Source organism: Schistocerca piceifrons, chromosome 1 (genome assembly GCF_021461385.2).
Source record: "Schistocerca piceifrons isolate TAMUIC-IGC-003096 chromosome 1, iqSchPice1.1, whole genome shotgun sequence".
Taxonomy (NCBI): Eukaryota; Metazoa; Arthropoda; class Insecta; order Orthoptera; family Acrididae; genus Schistocerca; species Schistocerca piceifrons.
The window spans coordinates 983,091,802-983,114,732 of NC_060138.1; the positions used below are offsets into that span (position 1 = coordinate 983,091,802).

General features: G+C 41.4%; 1 protein-coding gene across 1 annotated transcript in view; it reads left to right on the plus strand.

Annotated features, from left to right (window-relative positions):
* LOC124776951 (neurotrimin-like) overlaps nt 1-22,931 on the plus strand; it is a 1,187,890-nt gene that overhangs the window by 701,828 nt on the left and 463,131 nt on the right. The window contains exon 5 of the mRNA XM_047252183.1: nt 14,065-14,272. Within this exon, the coding sequence (XP_047108139.1) occupies nt 14,065-14,272 (208 nt within the window). The remainder of the gene's footprint in view (nt 1-14,064; nt 14,273-22,931) is intronic.

Genomic DNA, 22,931 nt, shown 5'->3' on the forward strand with positions numbered 1-22,931 from the left:
AGGCGATGAAACATGGGATCTTCACTTGGAGCCGGAAACAAACGGCAATATACAGGATGTAAATTTTAAGTTGACAGACCAGAATAACTCGAAAAGTAAGTTTCACACTAAAAAATATGTAGAAACCAAAGTTGATTATTTTCGAGGGGGCATCTGTTGCTGCTAAAATTAGCCCGCCACCACAGCTCCCTGGAGCTAAAACTAAAACTCTCCATATATGGGGATTATTTGTTTAATAATTAAAAGTTATGTGGCCTCATGACCACGAAACAAACAAAACTTATCGGAATCTGCGGAAAAAATTAATATATGGGTCAACATTTGTAAAACTCTAATTCCTCTCTCTCAAACCGCAGCCTATGGGGAGAGAGGGGGAGTTTTAGTTTTAGCGAATCAAAAGTTACGAATTAAATAAGTATTTTTTATTTATCTGTTACCATTTTCTACGCAAAAATGAGAACTTGGATTTTCTTGAATTACAGCGCCAACTACCAAGTATCAAAACAAATGTTTAAGACAAAATGTACGTAGTTTTTTGTGTAGAATCAGCTTCTGCAATAAAAAAATGGGGTTCCCATTCAAAATTTTAAAGCTACCTCCCGCACCAGCCCAGGGGGCTGGTGTGGCGGGTTAATTTTAGCACCAGCGGATATCCCCATCGAAATTAATCAAATTTGGATTCTACACATTTTTTGTGTGAAGCTTATTTTTCCAGTTATTCTGGTTCGTCAACTTAAAACTTACACCCTGTATAGAGTGGTGACGAAGAAAAAGTTCAACGCCGCCCCCTCAGGCGATAGAGTCATGGTAACGGTCTTCTGAGGCTCTAAAGCGGTTATTCTGTTTGATGTCATCCCTCACGGTGCAACTATCAACTCTGAAGTTCATTGTGCTACTGTCAGTCAAGTGGAGAAACGACTTCAGCTTGTTAGTCGCAACAAAAATGCAAACGAATTTCTCCAGGGCAACGCAAGGGCCCACACATATCTGCGCACCTGACAATAGCTCACAAAACTTAACTCCGGTCTGTTCCTCCCCATTCACACTACCGCCCGGATCTCGCACCTTCCGATTTCCATTTGCACAACTGGCCATTAAAATTGCTACACCAAGAAGAAATGCAGTTGATAAACGGGTATTCATTGGACAAATGTGTTAAACTAGAACTGTAAATGTAACGTCCACTGTTCAAAGTGCCGTCAATTTGAACAAGAGGTGACGGAGACGTGTAACCAATGGCACCCCATACCATCACGCAGGGTGGTACAACAGTATGGCGCTGACGAATACACGCTTCCAATGTGCGTTCACCGTGATGTCGCCAAACACGGATGCGAACATCATGAAGATGTAAACAGAACCTGGATTATTCCGAAAAAATGTCGTTTTGCCATTCGTGCACCCAGGTTCGTCGTTGAGTACACCTTTTCAGGAGCTCCTGTCTGTGATGCAGCGTCAAGGGTAACCGCAGCCATGGTCTCCAAGCTGATAGTCCATGCTGCTGCAAACGTCGTCGAACTGTTCGTTCAGATGGTCGTTGTCTCGCAAACGTCCTCATCTGATGGCTCAGGGATCGAGACATGGCTGCACGATCCGTTACAGCCATGCGGATAATATGCCTGTCATCTCGACTGCTAGTCATGCGAGGCCGTTGGGATGCAGCACGGCGTTCCGTATTACCCTCCTGAACCCACCGATTCCACATTCTACTAGCAGTCAATGAATTTCGACCAACTGGAGCAGTAATGTCGCGATACGATAAACCTCAATAGCGATAGGCTACAATCCGACATTTATCAAAGTCGGAAACGTGATGGTACGCTTTTCCCCTCTTTACACGAGGCATCACAACAACGTTTCACCAGGCAACGTCGGTCAACTGCTGTTTGTGTATGAGAAATCAGTTGGAAACTGTCCTCATGTCAGCACGTTGTAGGTGTCGCCACCGGCGCCAACCTTGTGTGAATGCTCTGAAAAGCTAATCATTTGCATATCACAGCATCTTCTTCCTGTCGGTTAAATTTATCGTCTGTAGTACGTCATCTTCGTGGTGTAGCAATTTTAATGGCCAGTAGTGTTTTTGGTACAATGAAAAATGTAATCCGCGGGAAGCAGTTCGAGAATGATGGGGAGGGTATTGGAGCAGCAAGACGTTGGCACCTACATCGACCATTCGAGTGGCACCAATCGGGCATACAGGCTCTGTCAGTAAAGTGCGCCGACCGCTGTGGCCGAGCGGTTCAAGGCGCTTCAGTCCGCAACCGCGCTGCTGCTTCGGTCGCAGGTTCAAATTCTGCCTCGGGCATGGATGTGTGTCATGTCCTTCGGTTAGTTAGGTTTAAGTAGTTCTAAGTCTAGAGGACTGATGATCTCAGATGTTAAGTCACATAGTGCTTAGAACCATTTGAACCATTTCAGTGAAGTGTCGAAAGGCCGTCGCGTCGGAATCGTGAGTAACGTCAACCTGCTTTCTGAAAAAAAAAACAATACGTTGCATTACTTATCGAAGGCCGCTAGTATTGTCTTTGCACCTTTAATGTCTACCGTTTGTGTATTACCTTTCATTAATCGGAGATTCTGTGGTGTAGAGTGTTTCTACATGTACACCACGCAAGGAACGCCGTGATGTATCATTTGATGTGTTGGCAGAAGAGCCAACACCGTGTTGCTAGAGGAGGCCGAAATGCACGCGTTTACGCTCACGCAGACTGGCGTGAGGTCTGGAACAATTAAAGGAGTTGAGTCTAATAAATAAAGTACGAAGCTCCTGCAATACTTAACTTTAATCCATAATTGGAGAACATCGCTCTTGTTGATACATGAATTATAATCTCAATGTAAAATGGTAATGGCGCCTTGCTAGGTCGTGGCAAATGACGTAGCTGAAGGCTATGCTAACTATCGTCTCGGCAAATGAGAGCGTATTTGTCAGTGTAGCATCGCTAGCAAAGTCGTCTGTACACCTGGGGCGAGTGCTAGGAAGTCTCTCTAGACCTGCCGTGTGGCGGCGCTCGGTCTGCAATCACTGACAGTGGCGACACGCGGGTCCGACGTATACTAACGGACCGCGGCGGATTTAAAGGCTACCATCTAGCAAGTGTGGTGTCTGGCGGTGACACCACATCATTTACAGCCTGTCGGGGACGGGAAGCGGGAAGAACGGGTCTTGGTAAGCCTCCTTGTGATCTGGAAGTGCGGGATGCACGTAGGAGAAAGCTATATAGGCTATCGGGTGTCTCTTCTATTAACGTACGCTATTTCAACAGTAAATTACGTCGTAATGCACCATACTTGTCTTCCGAAGTCTGCTACTAGTGTTGGGTAAGTATCTTTGCAACTCTTTCGCGCGTATTAATGTATCTGTGATGAAACGGACTCCAGTTTATTTATTTTATTTATTTATTTATTGTTCCGTGGGACCACAATAAGGAGAAGTCTCCATGGTCATGGAACGAGTCAATACATGAAATTATAACACGATTGTAGAAACAGATAAAATGAAATATAAGAAACATATTCAGTTGTAGATTGTAGAAACAGATAAAATGAAATATAAGAAACATATTCAGGCGACACGTCGTTAGTTTAAATAAAGAAAATCAAGAACGTAACACTGGAACTTGCTTAATTTTTTAGCTCTTGCAGGAGCTCCTCGACAGAATAGAAGTAGTGAGCCATGAGGAAACTCTTCAGTTTAGACTTAAAAGCGTTTGGGCTACTGCTAAGATTTTTGAGTTCTTGTGGTAGCTTATTGAAAATGGATGCAGCAGAATACTGCACTCCTTTCTGCACAAGAGTCAAGGAAGTGCATTCCACATGCAGATTTGATTTCTGCCTAGTATTGACTGAGTGAAAGCTACTAACTCTTGGGGATAAGCTAATATTGCTAACAACAAACGACATTAAAGAAAATATATACTGTGAGGGCAATGTCAAAATTCCCAGACTATTGAATAGGGGTCGACAAGAGGTTTTCGAACTTACACCACACATAGCTCGAACAGCCCGTTTTTGAACCAAAAATACCCTTTTTGAATCAGAAGAATTACCCCAAAAAATAATACCATATGACACAAGCGTATGAAAATATGCGAAGTAGACTACTTTCCGTGTTGAAATGTCACTTATTTCAGATACTGTTCTAATGGTAAATAAAGCGGCATTTAGTTTCTGAACAAGATCCTGAACATGGGCTTTCCAAAACAGCTTACTATCTATTCGTACGCCTAGGAACTTGAACTGTTCCGTCTCGCTTATAACATGCCCATTCTGTCTGATTAAAATATCGGTTCTTGTTGAATTGTGAGTTAGAAACTGTAAAAACTGAGTCTTACTGTGATCTAGCATCAAATTATTTTCCACAAGCCATGAACTTATTTCATGAACTACATTATTTGATAATGTTTCAATATTACACACAAGATCCTTCACTACCAAGCTGGTGTCATCAGCAAACAGAAATATTTTTGAATCACCTGTAATACTAGAAGGCATATCATTTATATAAATAAGAAACAGCAGTGGCCCCAGCACCGATCCTTGGGGAACGCCCCATTTAACAGTGCCCCATTGGGACTGAACATCTTTACCACTCTCAATATTGCGAAGAATTAACTTCTGCTTTCTGTTCTTAAAATAAGAGGCGAACCAATTGTAAGCTACTCCCCTTACTCCATAATGTTCCAACTTCTGCAGTAATACAGGTCAACACAGACAAAATCCTTCGTTAAATCAAAGAAAACACCTAACGTTCGCAACCTTTTATTTAATCCGTCCGAAACCTCACAGAGAGAAGAGACTATAGCATTTTCAGTTGTTAAGCCATTTCTAAAACCAAACTGTACATTTGACAGCAAATTATGTGAATTTAAATGCTGCAATAACCTTGTATATACAACCCTCTCGATAACGTTAGCAAACACCGATGGCATAGAAATAGGTCTATAATTATCAACATTATCCCTGTCTCCCTTTTTTTATAAAGTGGCTTCACTACCGAGTACTTTAATCGGTCAGGAAACCGACCACTCCGAAAGGGGAAGTTACAGATATGGCTAAGAACTCGGCTAACATACATGGAACAATACTTCAGTATTCTGCTAGATCTCTGCTTGATCTTCTCTATTCATCAGCCGTAACTGCCAAGGCCATCCATTTTTAGGATCTGAGTGTTTTCATTCATTTTTCCGCTGCTGTTTAGTCATACAATTATGGATCTTCCTGCGTATTTATTCGTACTACGTTACATTTGTTAACGAGGTCAACTGCCAATCTTAGCGCCGAGCATCGACCCTCTGCAGGTCTTCCGGCATTTCGCTAGAATTTTCTAGTGTTGCGACTCTTGGGTAATGGAACTTCGGACGTAATTCACTAGATCATTTATCATATACGTTATTTCTCATGCCAACATGCCTTTTTCAGAACACATACTAATCGTATAGGAATGAATGAGGTATCATTATAAAGATTTTTTGAACCTCATTCTGACATTCCATTCCGACTTTGCTCTGAAACTTACTATTTGTGGATGAATTTAACATAAAACAGGCTTTTAAGATGCTGGTGCCAAAGGCTGAATCGGTGATGTCGAGGGAGCGTCTATGATTCGTAATGAAAATGTCCTCAGTCCAGCGTTCGAACACCACCAGTGTTTAAACTGGGATTAATTACCAGTATTGATGGCCGAAGACTTCAGCGGCCGCAGAGCTGCGGCATGAGAAGTCACTCTCATTCTGACAACGGCTTTCTGAAAGAGGGCGGAGGCGCGGACACAGGTTCAGGGAACTTTCTTGCTCTTGAAGTGGAAAACTGCTCCTAAAGAAGGAAGAATCAGCAACAATGAACAGCATGAAGATGCAGAAGGAAATGGGAACCACCGCAATAAAGACACATGATGTGTTTCCACACGACATTAGGTCTGTAATTGAAAAAGTGTCATGCTGAATTCTCAATTAGCAAAATATCGCCATGTAGTCCCCCATTCGGATCTCCGGTAGGGGACTGCCAAAGGGGAGGTAAGCATGAGAAAAAGACTGAATAACTAACGAAAGAATAACGTTCTACGAGTCGTGGTGTAGAATGTCAGAAGTTGGAATGTGATAGGAAAGATAGAAAATCTGAAAGGGAAATTTCGTGGCTCAATCTAGATATAGTGGGAGTCATGGAGTGAAACGGAAAGAAGACAGGGATATCTGGTCAGATGATTATAGGGTAATATCAACAGCAGCAGAAAATGGTATAACGGGGTTCGTTACGAATACGAAGGTAGAGCACAGAGTGTGTTACTGTGAGCAGTGTAGTGACAGGTTTGTTCTCATCAGAATCAACAGCAAACCAACACCGACAACGCTAGTTCAAGTATAGATGCCAACGTCACAGGCTCAAGATGAAGAGACACATAAAGTATAAGTGGATATTGAACGGGTAATGCAGTATGTAAAAGGAGGTGATTATCTAATAGTCAGGAGGGACTGGAATGCAGTTTTAAGGGAAGGAGTAGAAGAATGGGTTACTGGAGAGTATGGGCTTGAGACAAGGATTGAGAGAGCAGAAAGACTAATTGAGCTCTGTAATAATCACAAGAGGAGAAGGTATACTTGGAAAAGGCCGGGTGATACGAGAAGATTTCAGTTAAATGACATCATGGCCAGACAGAGTTTCCGAAACGAGATATTGGATTCCAAGACGTATTCAGGAGCACATATAGCCTCAGATCACAACCTAATAGTGATGAAGAGTAGGCTGAAGTTTAAGAGACTGGCCTGGAAGAATCAACACGCAAAGAAGTGGGACACGGAAGTACTAAGGAATGAGGAGACATGCTTGAAGTTCTCTAAGGCTATAGACACAGCAATAAAGAATAGCTCAGTAAGCAGTACAATTGAAGAGGAATGGACGTCTCTAAAAAGGGCTATTACACAAGTTTGAAAGGAAAACATCGGTACAAAGAAGGTAACTGAGAAGGAACTATGGGTAACACAAGAAATACTTTAGTTAATCGATGAAAGGAGAAGGCACGAAGATGTTCAGAGAAATTCGGGAATACAAAGGTACAAGTCACCGAGGAATGAAATAAATTGAATTCCAGGGAAGCTAAGATGAAATGGCTGCACGATAAATGTGAAGAAACCGAAAAGGAAATGATAGTCGGAAGGACTGACTCAGCATATAGGAAAGTCATAATATTTGGTGACATTAAAAGCTAGGGTGGTGACATTATGAGTGCAACTGCAGTTGCACTGTTAAATGCAGAGGAGGGAGCAGATATGTGGAAAGAGTACATTGCGCGCATCTACGACGGGGAAAATTTGTCTGATGTGATAGAAGATAGAGTCCATTTTGAAGACATAGGGGACGCAGCATTAGAATGAGAATTTAAGAGAATTTTGGAGGACTTAAGAGCAAATAAGACAGAAAGGTTAGATAACATTCCATCATAATGTCTAAAATCATTTGGGGGAAGCTGCAACAAAACGACTATTTACGTTGGTGTGTAGAATATACAATTTGGCGATATACAATTTGACTTTCAGAAGAATATCATACACACAATTAGCAAGACGCAATGGCTGATAAGTGTGAAAATTACTGCACAGTCAGCTTAACAGCTCATGCATCCCATTTGCTCACAAGAATAATGTACAGAAGAATAGCAAAGAGAATTGAGGTTGTGATAGATGACGATCAGTTTGGCTTTAGGAAAGGTAAAGGTACAAGAGAGGCAATTCTGACGTAGCAGTTGATAATGAAAACAAAACTAAAGAAAAATAAAGACACGTTTATAGGATTTGTCGATCTGGAGAAAATGTTCGACTATGTCAAACTTAGCTAGATATTCGAAATTCTGAGAGAAATAGGGGTAAGCTACAGGGAGAGCTGGATAATGCACAATATGTACAAGAGCCAAAAGGGAATAATAAGAATCGACGACCGAGAACGAAGTGCTCGGATTAAAAATGGTGCCAGACAAGGTGATCCAACTGTACACCGAAGATGCAACGAGGAAAATAAAAGAAAGGTTCAGGAGTGGAATTAAAATTCAAGGTGGGAGGATATCAGAGATATATGATTCGCTGATGACATTGCTATCCTGAGTGAATGTGAAGAAGAATTTTGATCTCCTGAATAGAATCAGCATTGTAAGGAGTACATAATATGGACTGGGAGTAAATCTAAGAACGACAAAAGTAATCAGAAGTAGCAGAAATGAGAACAGAGCGAAACTTAACATCGGAATTGATGGTCAGGAACTAGATGAAGTTAACTGATTCTACTACCTATGCAGCAAAATAACCAATGACGGAGAGAGTAAAAAGAACATCGAAAGCAGACTATCACTGGAAAAAGGGCATTCCTGGCCAAGTGAAGTCTGCTAGTACCAACATCGGCCTCAATTTGAAGATGAAATTTATGAAAATCTGTGTCTGGGGTAGTGAAAAATGGACTGTGGCAAAACCGGAACAGAAGAGAATCAAAGCATTTGAGATGTGGTGCTAGAGCAGAATGTTGAAAATTATGTGGACTGATAATGTAGGGAATGAGGAGGTCCTGCATAGAATCTGAGAGGGAAGGAACGCAAGGAAAACACTGACAAGGAGAAGGGACAAGATGATAGGACAGCTGTTAAGACACCAGGGAATAACTTCCATTGTACTAGAGGGAGCTATCGAAGGTAAAGACAGTAGAGGAAGACAGAGACTGGAATACATCCAGCAAATAATTGAGGACGTAGCTTGCAAGTGCTGCTCTGAGATGAAGAGTTTGACACTGGAGAGGAATTCCTGGCGGTCCGCTTCAAACCAGTCTGAAGACTGATGACGCAAAAAAAAAAAATTCGGAAGGTCATCATGGACGCCCAGCTTCATATGTACATTTTGCGAATCTAACTTATTAATCACGAATAAGGGACTCTCTTTTCGTATCATCTTGTTACAAATACCATTTGTTTTCCTTTTAAAGTACTTGTTAACTGCATAATTGGTATACAGCAGTGTGATATACAATAACCGTGACCATTACGGTAGTCCATTACCTCTAACTGTCATTCAGACTGACTTTTGTAAATGAGTCTACTTTCCGAATCGAGAAACATATTTGTCACTTTCACCTTGAATTGCGCTTTACCTATTGTTACTGCGGCCTAAAGTGCATACTGTAATTGAAAATATTTGTAGAGTTAGTTTCTTATATAGCGCTACTGACAGTCTGTGATCTCGGTAAATTCTATAAAGCAGAACAAACATTCCGAATGAAATACACATTTTGGGCACAGGGAAAAGTATATACAAGGCTGAATTATATATTAATGATTATTATTTCACGTCCTTCTGTTCACTCTTCGATCCTACAACTAACGCTTTTCCAACGATTACACTAGCTCCTAATACCGTCATTATTTAAAATTATAAAAGTGGTTGTGAAAAGTAATGGTCTTCCAACACTCCCCTGGGATACACCTGAAGGTACTTTTATGTCTGAAGATTCTCTCTCCGTTGAGAACGACATACTGTGTTCTTTTTCCTAGAAACTCTTCAATCCAGTCATGAAGTTGTTCTGATATTCCGTACACTCGTAATGTTTTTTTCGTTCACCAGAGCGTACCACATACACCAACGAAAACAGAAAGTTGTAGTAAATTTTAACTTACACGTCATAAATAATATTTCACTCGGACGCAAGTTACAAGATTCCAGTTGCCAGTTGCGAATAGGGCGGCAATGGGACCAACAGGTTCAGTACACTGATTACTTGTTCAACAGATAGAGCGCATTCAACAGTGTTGGACGTAGTCAGGGATGTCTTAACTACGATTTCAGACCATACAGGATTCAGCTGCTGTAACTATTCGTGATGGTGATAAACAACTACATGTAGCGTTTTGTGAAGCCATTCTGCATGTGGAAATGTATGGTAATGTCTTTGCGCATTTGGTGTCAAATAAGGTAATCAGAATACAAGTGGTTCAAGTCCAGAGAAAGTTTATTGTGAGACATCGTAGGGTAAAGATATATGGGAATAGAGAAACAGCATACACTTTACGAACATAAATTCACTATATTTTGAAACAGATAATTATACTTCCTTGTTCCATGAAAAATGAAGTACATAGAAGAAACATTGGAGAATGCAAAAATGTTTGCTTCTGTAGAATTTTCTGAAAATCATTGCAAAGAAAGTAGTGCTGAATATAATAGTTTCATGTTTAATATTTCCGTATCTGTTTTCGTACTGCCTACATTTACCTACGCGTTCAACACAGAAGAATTTAGCTTTGTCTGGAGACTCGGCGTCATCTTCAGCAAACCGTTTTCGACGTGTTTTTGCAATGCAAGGAGTATGTTTGAAGAAATGGTGCTTAATACGAGGCATAAAAGGTTCTTCCCGCGAACCATACGCGAGTGGGACAGGAAAGGGAGGTAATAACAATGGCACGTAATGTGCCCTCCGCCACACACCGTTGGGCTGCTTGCGGAGTATAAATGTAGATGTAGATGTAGAAATCCAATATATCCTTCGTCCTTGCACACGTAAGTGCACATCGCTGTTTGTGGAGACTGTCTTGTTCTGGTAGCTGACGTTCTGGTTTTCCTTTTCCTTTCCTTTGCCAAATTAATTCATGGAATTACATGTCATGATGGAGGCTGTTTTTTGTATTTTAGTGAATACAGACATCCCGTACCTCAACCAATGGTTGCCTAGCCAATTCAATTTGTGACCGTCAACAGTTTTCTTCCGGTTTACGAGTACTGTGGCTGCTTCCAATTTCTTCGTGGATAAAAAGTCCGTATGCATCAGGTGAAATAGTTTGAACGGAGTTTTCTTATTGGATTCTTTCAGAATGGTAGTCACTCATTTGGATAATAAAAATGGATTATTTCCCCCACTTTTCGTATGTCAAGCCGAAGTCGGAATCGTTTGGTATGTAAAAATGCGCTGAGAAAAGAAATTTATGGACTATGATTTCTGTTTCAACATCATGTTCTTGTTATAGTTCTTTCGAAGTAAGTGTCATTTCTATCTTCCGATTTTTTCTTGGCAGCTGTCGGAACATAAAATTTCATGCTTACAATGTTTTGCATGTTCCTTTATATGCTTCACTAGGCACGTTGAAACGTTTTGTGGTCTTCTTCCCCCTTCCGTTTCATCCCACGTGTACATAAAAACATTCCTTTCATTAAATTAATGTATTCCAAAGTTCTATATACACAGTTTCCTCATGTAGCATGCTACTGATGTGAATAGGTTTGGAAATGGGAGTGCCTTCTGCAGATCAAAGGTCAGTACATACAAGTCATTTGAAACATTCGCTGCAACTGATTTGAATTTTTCCGTAGCCTGAGCAGCTTTTCTTAAGTGCACGTCTCTTTCCTGCGTCATGGAGAGCGATATAGCTTCATTCTGTTCCACTCAGATCTTTATGTTATTTACATGTCTTTTGATGGTGGCTTGAAATGGAGATTAAATTTTATTGAAAAGACATGCTAATAGAATCTCTCTTTTACTGTGGTCTTATGTTCTTCATGACATTTTTGGATGTACATGCTGCACATTTTGCAAATAGACAAATCCTGGCATACGTATTTTCTTTCAGGATTAATGTTTCGTGTGTAATGACTGTGACAGGCTGGAAATGATTTTATATGTTCCATAATACCAGTCTCATCAATTTTATTGGCTGCGGTCTTCTTGTCAGAGGAGTCAACTACAGCCCAAACGTTCGGCTTTGATATATAACGGTACAGTCGTTCTTCGGATATCTGAAATATTTTAAGAAATACTTGCTGCATTTGATTTCAAATATTCGCTAGCCTGAGCAGGCTTTCTTGGACGCTTTGATTTTCCACCTCTAGGAACTACTTAAATGATGTAGATTTCTGATCTCCAGAATCATTTTGCGGCCGTCTCCTTTGCACACTAAATGATGGCACTGTTCTCCAAAGACTGTTGCTGAGAATATTCGCCTAGATTCCAGAAGATTCAAACAATTTCCTAGACTGGCGTTCCGTTATTCTTGCAGAGCACTTTAATCGACATGTGCAGATTCTGTTGGTAAAAACTTTTCCTTTATCCAGTTGTTCTTTCTGGTTATATGCTCTTGTACAGTATTTCGGAGAGTTTTCCTTTAGTTGATCTTCCAGGTCTTCAAACTTCCTGTACATTTTCTTTCCCTCTGATTTAATAGTGAGTGACTATTCTCTACGAGTTCCGCTCTTAGCCTTATAACAAATAACACAATAACAACAGCTATTACAAAACTAAAATTCGAGACAAACCAGAATATTATATTGCATTAGCGGTAATAGGAAAGGTTATGCTGTTGTTAAAACAGTATACAATGGTAAAAGTGATAAAAACCTATGTTTCGCAGTACATTTTGAATTATATTACTTAACCTTCATTTTCGTCGGAACAGTCGTCTCTGTCCACAGTAATGGTTATGCGGTGCAACGGACCCCTTAACTTTGTAACACAGCATCCCGTGTGAACTTGCTTCACTTGTAATCTCAAATAATAAACAGCTGTTTCAGTTGGCAAGTGAAGTGCGGCTATTTGGCACCGCAGTGCTCAATTAGGAACTTCATTTACTAGTCTCCGGAAAAAATCGAGACTGTATTATGCCTCTGATCTCAAAACACAACTTTTGTCTTAGAGGAATTGGAGATTTTCAAACATCTCACTCGTCATGATGGCCTCATTCTCGACGAACAGCTGCAGCTGCGAAATAAAAACTTTTTTGACTGTATAAAGCCATTGCTTGATCTTTGATTCAGATTTCCTCATGCAGTTTACCGAAATGTTGTTTTCCTGTCACATCTTTGCTGTTTTCTTGTATGTCATAACTAACGTTTTTACGTTACAAAACGTATATCTACTGAAAGCAGATAAATATGTAACTTCATCCTGATATTATTAATGCTTACGTTATGTCTGAATCAGCTTCATCACAATTTCATGTGTCTAATTTTGAATGTACAGTAGCCTACTTGTTTCTGCGGCTACTAGATGGCGCTCTTAGCAACATCATGTTTACTTGCCCACACTTTCTAAAGTGGGCACCTCAGTCTTGTTGCAACCCTTGTCCACAGTACAAGCAGCCCTTAGCGGCTCGCCATCTGACAAGTGTTCATGACGTCGCCTTTCCGGCTGAGATCCTTTTTTAATATGTGACTTGTAAGTACTGCATCTTTTCGAGTCAGTAAAAACTTTAATTTTATTAATGTACTATATACCTAATGTTTTAGTACAGTTAGTCTAATTCTGAAGACGACGCTCATAGTAGCGTCGAAACCTGGTCAATTTTTGACTTAATATTTGTGACCGAGGGCTTATTTGTTACAATATACTTCTGACACGGTCACTGAACCTTAGCAGCTATGTTCAAAGTTTTACAACTTTTGTGGTCTTGCACCACTTGTACTTTGACCCCCTCAAATGATCATGATACTTGTAAATGGAAAATGGAACCACCATAACGTAAGAATATGGGAAACACAGCAATCACATACCATACTCGAGCAGGAGAGATTCTTAAACTTCATGTGTTTTGAGCCACTTTCCGAGAAAAGATTAACAGTTCCTTTTTCGGAAAAAAAACTTAAGTTACCACGTACCAGTATACGTTCGAAAGCTAACATTATCCGGAACAGCGGGAACATTCAGACAATACGATATATAATAGTCTACCTCTATTTTCCCTTCACTTCGCTTAACAGGGTTATGCTCTTTGCCACCTACAGATTCAGTGGTTTCAAGTTGCATTGCGAGTGGAATGACTAAGTCACTCTTCCGTCTCTCACTAAAACGTTATCGTAAGGTCACTGGAGACCAAGAGCTTCTCATATCAAAACGTTTATAACACCGCAAGTGTGCTTAGTTTTTTGGCGGTGGGCCTGCCATGCCAAAACGAAACTACCATTGTTGTCATAACCCATTTTGTGTTACTCACACACCAAAGCAGTACTCCTTATAAAACATATTTTGGTTTGTCGCCTGTATCCATCATTGAGATTGGTATCAGTGCTATATGCTGGAGTTCGAGGTGCAGATCGAATCTCGGTGTTGCAGGTGGCCTGGGTACGTGTCGATACGCAGACCATCCTGTCGATCCACCACAACGTGATCACGCAGAACCCGCGCATCTCGCTGTCGTACAACGACCACCGCTCCTGGTACCTGCACATTAAGAACGTGCACGAGACGGACCGCGGCTGGTACATGTGCCAGGTCAACACCGACCCGATGCGCAGCCGCCAGGGATACCTACAGGTTGTCGGTAAGTGATCCTCCAAAACACGCTTCTAAACAGTTAAGATACTAGATGAAATATACTCGGTATGTTGTAATATGTTTTCAGTTATCTCATTTGTTGATTGGAACGAGGGCAATGTGCACCACTCAAATTGCTTTAAAGAAAGCAAGATGATGAGAAATTATTTGTACCAATATTTGGAGTGGACATTGTATTTTCATGGCATTATATCAATTATCGGCGACTTGTGGCGTGTCATTTTCTTACATTTCAGGAAGTTCAACTTCCAGTCCCACAATGTTGTGCGAAGTGGGAAGACATATGCAAGAAGTATTTCACATCTACAACCGGACCTAGCAATCCAACTTACGGTGTGTGACGGTAGATACTTGCGGTACTACAATCCTTTCCACCTTATATGTCCCATTTATGAATGGCGTGTGAGAAGAATGAATTTCAGCCACGTTCCATACAAGATCTAATTTCTCGACTTTCATCGACGTGGTCGTTTCACGAGGTATATACGGAAGGAAGTAATACGTTGTTCGACTTTCTCCGGAAATTATTGTCTGGGAACTTCGATAGTAATTAACGTGCTGAACAACGCCTCTCTATAACCGTCTGCCACATGAGGTTGTTGAGAATCTCCCTAATACTCTCGTACTTACTATACGATTCCGTGACGATACGTGCCACTCTTTCCGATTTCTTCTGTTAATCCTGCTTGGTAAGAGTCCCAGACTGATTAACAGTACTCAAGAACTCGTAGAACAAGTGTTTTGTAAGCCATTTTCTTAACTGTTGAATTATATTTCCTTAATATTATCTCATCTGCCTTTCCTACATTTAGTTTTCCTCCGTTCATTACACTACAGATCACTGCGTGTGGTCAATCCTAGGAATTTTACCGCAGTTGCCAACAGCGTATTCGAAGAGTGGTGAATCTCTTCGCCTGTTTATGAGAAGCACATTAGATTTAAGTACATTCAGGGTCAACTGCCAATCCCTGATCTTAGCCGCCGGTCCTTTAAAAGTCTTTCTGTGATTCCCTACAGACTTCGAGATTTAAAATCAGCCCACGGACAACAGCATCGCCCTCGGATAGAGTCGCGAGATATGCAGCGTTACCCACTAGATCATTTACATACGCGGTATTCCCCAGCAGCATTAGAATTTTTCTTTCATATCGATCCTTTTTGTTTCGTTGAGAACGGCGTGTTGATCTATACCTGCAAGGAAGTCCTAAATCCAAGCATAAATCTCGTATGATACTTAATAACTTGAATTTTGTATGGGTTGCCTTCTGGAAATCGAGGAACACAGCATCCTGCGCACCTTACACTATGGCGCTCTGGACGTTAAGCACGAACTGAGCGAGCTGTGTTTCGCAAAGATCCCTGTCTATATAAACCATGTAGGTTTTTGTACGGGACGTTTTCATTCTCCAAAAATATTATGTGTGACCATAAAACATGTTCCGCAATTTAACACCAGGCTGACGACAGTGATATACGCCTATATTATGCTAAATATGCACACGTATCTCACGACCCTCCCTCAAAACTTATGTAAAGGGGTACAAGATAATACGGCCACTTGTGAAGCCATTAGCAAACGGTGTGTGAGTGGAGTCTAGTGGTTCTCTGGTGGAGGTGGAGAGAAATTGCAGAACATGAAGATAGCCAGTCGTGACAACTAAGAACTATGGATGACGAGCAACGGGCGGATTCAATATTTCTAGGTTTCCGGAAAACATTTGACATGGTGCCCCATTTCACGCTGTTCACGAGGGTAGGAGCATATGGAATACGTACGCAGATATGTGAATGGCTCCAAGACTTCTTAAGTAATAGAACCAGTATGTTGTCCTGGACTGCGAGTGTTCATCGGAGACAAACGTATCGTCAGGAATGCCCCAGGAAAGTTTGATCGGACCGCTGTTGTTCTTTATATACCTACATCTATATCTACATGGATAGTGTACAAGTCACATCTAAGTGCCTAGTAGAGGGTTCATGGAACCACCTTCACAATTCTCTATTATTCCAATCCCGCCGGCAGCTGTGGCCGATTGGTTGTAGGTGCTTCAGTCCGGAACCGCGCTGCTGCTACGGTCGCAGGTTCGAATCCTGCCTCGGGCATGGATGTGTGTGATGTCCTTAGGTTAATTAGGTTTAAGTAGTTCTAAGTCTAGGGGACTGATAACGTCAGATGTTAAGTCCTATAGTGCTAGGAACCATTTGAACCATTTTATTATTCCAATCCCATACAGCGCGCGGAAAGAACGAACACCTACATCTTTCAGTACGAGCTCTGATTTCCTTTATTTTATCGTGGTGATCTTTTCTCCCTATGGAGGTTGGTGTCAACAAAATATTTTCGCATTCCGAGGACAAAGGTGGTGTTTGGAATTTCGTGAGAAGATTCTGTCCCAACGAAAGACGCCTTTCTTTTAATGATGTCCAGCCGAAATCCTGTATCATTTACGTGACACTCTCTCCCATATTTCGCGATAATACTAAACGTGCTGCCCTGCTTTGAACTTTTTCGATGTACTCCGTCAGTCTTATCTGGTAAGGTCCCCACACCGCGCAGCAGTATTCTAAAAGAGGACAGACAAGCTTAGTGTAGGCAGTCACCTTAGTAGATCCGTTATATTTTCTAAGTGTCCTGCCAATAAAACACAGTCTTTGGCTATCCTTCCCCAATACATTTTCTGTGTGTTCCTTCCAATTTAAGTTGTTCCTAGGTATTTAGTGGAATTTACGGCCTTAAGATTTGACTGATTTATCATGTAACCGAAGTTTAACGAATTCATTCTAGCACTCATGTGGATGACCTCACTATTAAGGGTCAACTGCCAATTTCCGCACCATTCACATACCTTTTATAAAACTGATCTGGCAGGTAGGGTAGGCAGAAATCTGCTGCAGTTTTTTGATGATGTAGTGGTGTATGGTAAGCTGTCAAAATTGAGTGACTGTAGGAAGATACAAGACAAGTTAGACACAAGTTCCGTTTGGTGTGATGAATGACAGCTACCCCTAAATTAGGAAAAATGTAAGTTAATGCGGATGAGTAGGAAGAATAAGCCTGTAATGTTCGGATACAGTAACACTAGTGTCCTGCTTGAGACAGGCAAGTCGTTTAAATATCTGGGCGCAACGTTGCAAAGCGATATGAGATGGGACGAGCATGTGACAACTGTGGTAGGGAAGGCGAATAGTCGACACGGTTTATTGGGAGAATGTTAGGAAACAGTGGTTCATCTGTAAAGTGGACCACATACAGGATGCTGGTGCGACCTATTCTTGAGTCTGCTGGAGAGTTTGAGATCCGTACCACGTCGGTTTGAAGGAAGACATCGAAGCAATTTAGAAGCGGGCTGCTGGTGCTAGATTTTTTACCGGTAGCTTTGAGGACGTAGGTTGCAAGTGCTTCTCTGAGATGAAGAGGTTGGCACAGGAGAGGAATTCGTGCAGGGTCGCCTCAAACCATCCAGAAGACTGATGACTCGAAAAAAAAAAAAATAAAAAAGGTTCTAACAACACGAAAATGTTGGGGTATACTTCGGGAACTCAAATGGGAACCCCTAGAGGGAAGACGACGTTCTTTTCGAGAAATACTGTTGGGAAGATTCGGAGAACCGGCATTTGAAACTGACTGCCGAACGATTTTACTGACGCCAACAAACATTGCGCGTAAGGACAACGAATATAAATTAGGAGAAACTAGGGCTCATAAGGAAGGATATAAGTAGTGGCTTTTCCCTCGCTCTATTGGCGAGTGGAACAGGGAAGGAGATGACTGGTAGTGGTACGCACCGTACCATTGGTTGAGGAATGTCTATGTAGATGTAGATATTGAACATTCGCAGAGTAGGGGGGCGGTGGTCGACGAACACAGGCCGCGAAGGGTTGGCGATGATGTGCCATTGTCAGCGATTGTGTCAATACGGCTCGCTAGTGACTATGCCCTCTGTGCATCGTTCGGCCCGGTGCTGCCTCGGGAGGCGGCCCTCTGCTCTCTTAACTGACGCCGGTATGTGTCAGTACTCATCCCAGCGTCGAACAGCTGCCAGGAACATTGTCTAGAACTTTTGGTTGGAGGGCTGCAGCTGTTGCTAGTGGTCCCGGAGGTTCGGATCTGAGAGGACGTTAGCTCGACCCACGGCCCTTCCACGCTACAGCGGGACTTTTGGCTGTATGTCCTGTCGAAATGGTGGACGAACGTTGATAGCATCGCAGCAGAAGCCAACACATAGCGGAAGCCAATTCGAAGTCCGTCTTTGGCGACATATCCAGGCTTCTCGGGCTGCCCACTTTTATATACGGCAAGGCAGGTCTTGTCATGGCTGAGGACGTTGACGCGGAGTGCCAAGTATCGTAGCAACATCACGAAACTTTGATTATTGCTACAGCGCCCGCCTCGTTGTTACGGAGCCGCTTGAATAGCGTAAATGCTCGAGTCAGCTGATGTCTACAAGTGGTAGGTTTCGACACTGGGCCCCAGCTTGTGCCTTCACGGCCAATCACCTCCCCTCTTAGAATAAATCGGCCCACCAAATTCCTGACTGGATATTGTCTGACTGAAACAAACGTACTGTCATCTATGCAGTTTACACTTTTCGATTCCCAGACAAACCATACCTGGAATAGAAATTCTAGAACAAATCCTAGGTTATCTGCTGTATGCCTATACCCTTCATTCCCCTGTTGGTATTTACACTACATGTATTTACACCGTTGAATATACATGGGCTGAAACACTGAGTTCCTGGTTCTTGCCCTCTGCTCTGTCTCACTCCAATTTTTCAAGGCTTAGCCATTCCTTCACTCGTGTCTACACTATTGACCTGCAGGTCAAAGGAAGAGGGAGTCGATCTAGGGGATTCTACAATTGAGGTAGATATAAAAAATGCCTACTGTCGCCAAGTTGGCGAATGTGTTAGACATAGTAGTTCGGTATGACACATATTACTTCATATGTACAAATACTTGTTCCAATTCTGGTTAACCAGTATCTGTTCCAGGGAGGCTAGAAGGGTTGGTCTATATTGTCGTTCACATAGGTTATGTTTCTTTTGGCAAAATTTTGAAGCTAAGGTTCGGTAAGTACAACAGCAAATAGGTGGTGTTCTGCACTGGGGTACGAGAAGTGGTGGTGGATAATCGGAATATGGGTCCAGAAATACCGCAAGTGTTGCCATTAATGAGCAACCTCTGCCTCTGTAGTTTTAAACGCTGTGTACTACTGAGGCCTCTTTCGTCATAGCGGATATAGATGATGGCTACAAGATCTGATACTGAAAAGACTCAGTGCAACCCACTTTCTTGGAAGAGCTCATTTTCACCTGCAGTTACCTCTCGAGAACACTAAAATGCAGGTTTATTGAAGTGAAGTGGTTGACTGCAGCAACTCCAGGGTGAAGAGCAGTGTGTAGGACTACCTGTCTAGTTGTACTAGAAATATCTTGCATATTCTGAGTTGCACAAATTTCCTCAAGACCCCTTATCGCCCTAAAATAACAAACACGCTTCAAAAAAGATTCTTTAAACTTCAAGCTAAATCCCCAAGAGTAACACACACATGCCCTCAGTGACGACAAACTTCCAATTACAAGTGTGCACTGGATATGAACTTACTTCTACACAAACCACATACTTCTCAAAATAATGAACATAATGAACATATAACGATGTTTCCCAAACAAATAAATTACGCTATATTTCCACTACACATATACCCAGCAACTAATAAGAAAGGAAACGCAGATACAATAAGCATATGTACTTTACTGTAGGGCAAATGGAAATTAATGATTACTTCACAAGGCCACTCAGGGACCTTACAGCGTATCGATATGTCACAGTAACTACAGAAGTACCTTGCTCCTCTTGTAGGAGCTTACCTTTCTTCCTTGACATTTCTCTCCTCCTTTTGAAGGGGCTGCTAACAGCTAAGGCAGTTTTTCAGGTCTGCCTTTAAATGGACCAACTTGCTCTATACATACAACCATGCCAGTGAACAGACACATGTAGTGATAATCTTATACTCTAGTAAACTGTGAATTACAATTCGCTACTAAATGTGGTAGCAGTGCATCCCAGGCACTATGATAACCATTTCCATAATAACGTAACATGCATAAATTGCTTTGGTGAACCCCTCTTTGTTCTCTCATTGGCTAGCATCTATTCTGCACTAGTCCTCAAGTCCTAATTCGTAACACCCTGCACAAGTTCTTCATCAGTTTGGACATAAAATTAGCATCCTGATCTGTTATTACAGTCTCTGATGTCCCAAATTTTAATAACCAGTGGTTAATCATTTCTGAGCTACCGTTTACATGTGCTGATTTGGCTTAGAAATCATGGATACAAATAAAAAAATGGTCACTTATAGAAAACACTTGACAATTCACTGTCCATATCTGGGCAAAGGGACTAACAGCATCCGTACCAATAATGTAGAATGGTCTGATGGCCTCAAGTACCCTTTGCAATGGAATCTGCTGACGCTTCAGTTCAACCCTTTATGCAAATAGTATGAAGTTTTTGACATCCTGCACCACTTTCTGTTTCTACATTCTCCACCAACAATTTTCTGCAGTGTGATGTTCTGTATCTTAACAGCTTCCATACCCAACCAAGATAAGGTCATGGGCTTGTCTCAACACTTGTCAGCATTGGTATGTGCTGACCCCACATTCTCTGTTTTTATAATACTCAGTTGTCAGCACTGAACTGCACTTGCATCGTGAATTGCTCACAGACTCAGTCTACAGCCTGAACCTTTCACCACTCATCTGCAGATATGGCAATGCATTCAACAGTGCATGTCTTAGGACACAATCCATCTGCATTATTATTAGTCTTCCCTGGATGACATATCACTTCAGAAATGTGAAGCGCACTGAGTCAAACTGGTGGATCGATCCTTAAAGTCGAGAAACCATTTCAATACTGCATGCTCTATTATAACTTTGAAATATCGACTATTTGAGTAACAATGGAGAAACTAGTTCCACATATCAAATTGAGCATCTCTTTTCCTGTAGTCGAGTAATCTGTCTCTGCATCATTTAACTGTTTAAAAGCAAAAGCTAGCGGATCATCTACTCTAACAGTTCCCTGCCTCAGCACAACCACCACAGCGTGATTACTCACATCACATGATAATATAAAATGTTTCTTATAATCCAGGAAAATGGAGAAAGGATCAACAGTCATTAAATCCTTTATTTGTACTAACGCTTATTCACCTACTGGAGTCCACCGAAATTTCGCCTCCTTTTTCACTAGATGTGTCAGGGATCTTGTTTTTTTCTGAAAATTGTGGCACGAATTCCCTGCAATAATCAGGTATCTCAAGACAAGACTGCAACTCTTCCTTAATAATAGGTGGCCTAAATTTCAGCAAGACGTGAACAAGATGGGAGTTCATTCACACACTATTCTGGGCAGTAACATGGATCTAATGACGAACTCCTATAAGAGCATACTGGCACTTTGCCAAACTTACTATTAGTCATGCTGCTCATAGTCGACTAAAGACGTCATCTAATGGTACTGTGTACTCCTGGATATCCTTAGAAAAAGAAAATTGATATTGTCCTGGCGTATTATGCACTATTTTGGTTTCAAACCACCTAATACGCTGTTCAATAGGTGCTGGGAAGTTTCCACCACATTCTTTAATGTAAAAGGCGTTTAGTAGTATTGGTAATGACCAGATGTGACCAGAAACGCCATCTTGGGCCATCCTCTGGTGCTGCCTTTAATTGTCCTCTCCACGAATCCATCCTTACAAAATAACGAAATTGCCACAGATTATATAGAGAGTCCATGACGCTATGCATTGAGTCCTCTACCGTCGCTTCTTTTGATTTAAATATCAATAACTGAAGCGGAATCTGTAAGTCTTACCTATGTCTGACCTCTTTCTTCGTACAGTTGCTACTGACGGCAACCAGGGGCTGTCACTCTAACTATAATCCCATCATGGACCTGCCGGTTAGTAAATTCCTCCATCATTGTTAGTAGATTCTATGGAATTTGTTCTGGCTTTTTATACACCAGAATTCATTCACTGTGGGTATCCAGTTCTGTATTAGTAGCGCAGCTGGAAATGGTCTGGCAGCCTTAATCAACTTCTTTTATCCCTTTTAATAATCTTCCCATCTCCTTCCTATTTTTAAATATGACACTTTCCACTACAGTGTCGCTACGTTGACAGACTGTCCTGGCTACGAATATTCTTCAATTCTATAATTAATTCTTCTTCCTCCAGTATTTCCTAGTTAACAGAAATTTCTCATTTTGCGAAAACTGAGTGCGATTTGCTTAATTGTTAAAAACCATTTAAAAGACACTACCAAATAATTTTCTTTTATTTAAGACAACCGGTTTCAACAGACTATGCTGCCATCTTCATGTCTTAAAATCTCTTGTAAAACATGTTCATTTTACGCTGACCTTAGGCACCAGATGACAAGTGGATAAAAATAGCACGTTATAAAAGGTTTGTCATCGCTAAAATATTTAAAAAATAAGGCTCTTTGTGCAACAGGCTGTATCCATATACATATTGATCACAGAGCTTGTGGCGTCATACAAACATGGTACACAATACCACAACTGTTTACATATGCTGGACATGTTCTAAACAGTCATATGAATAT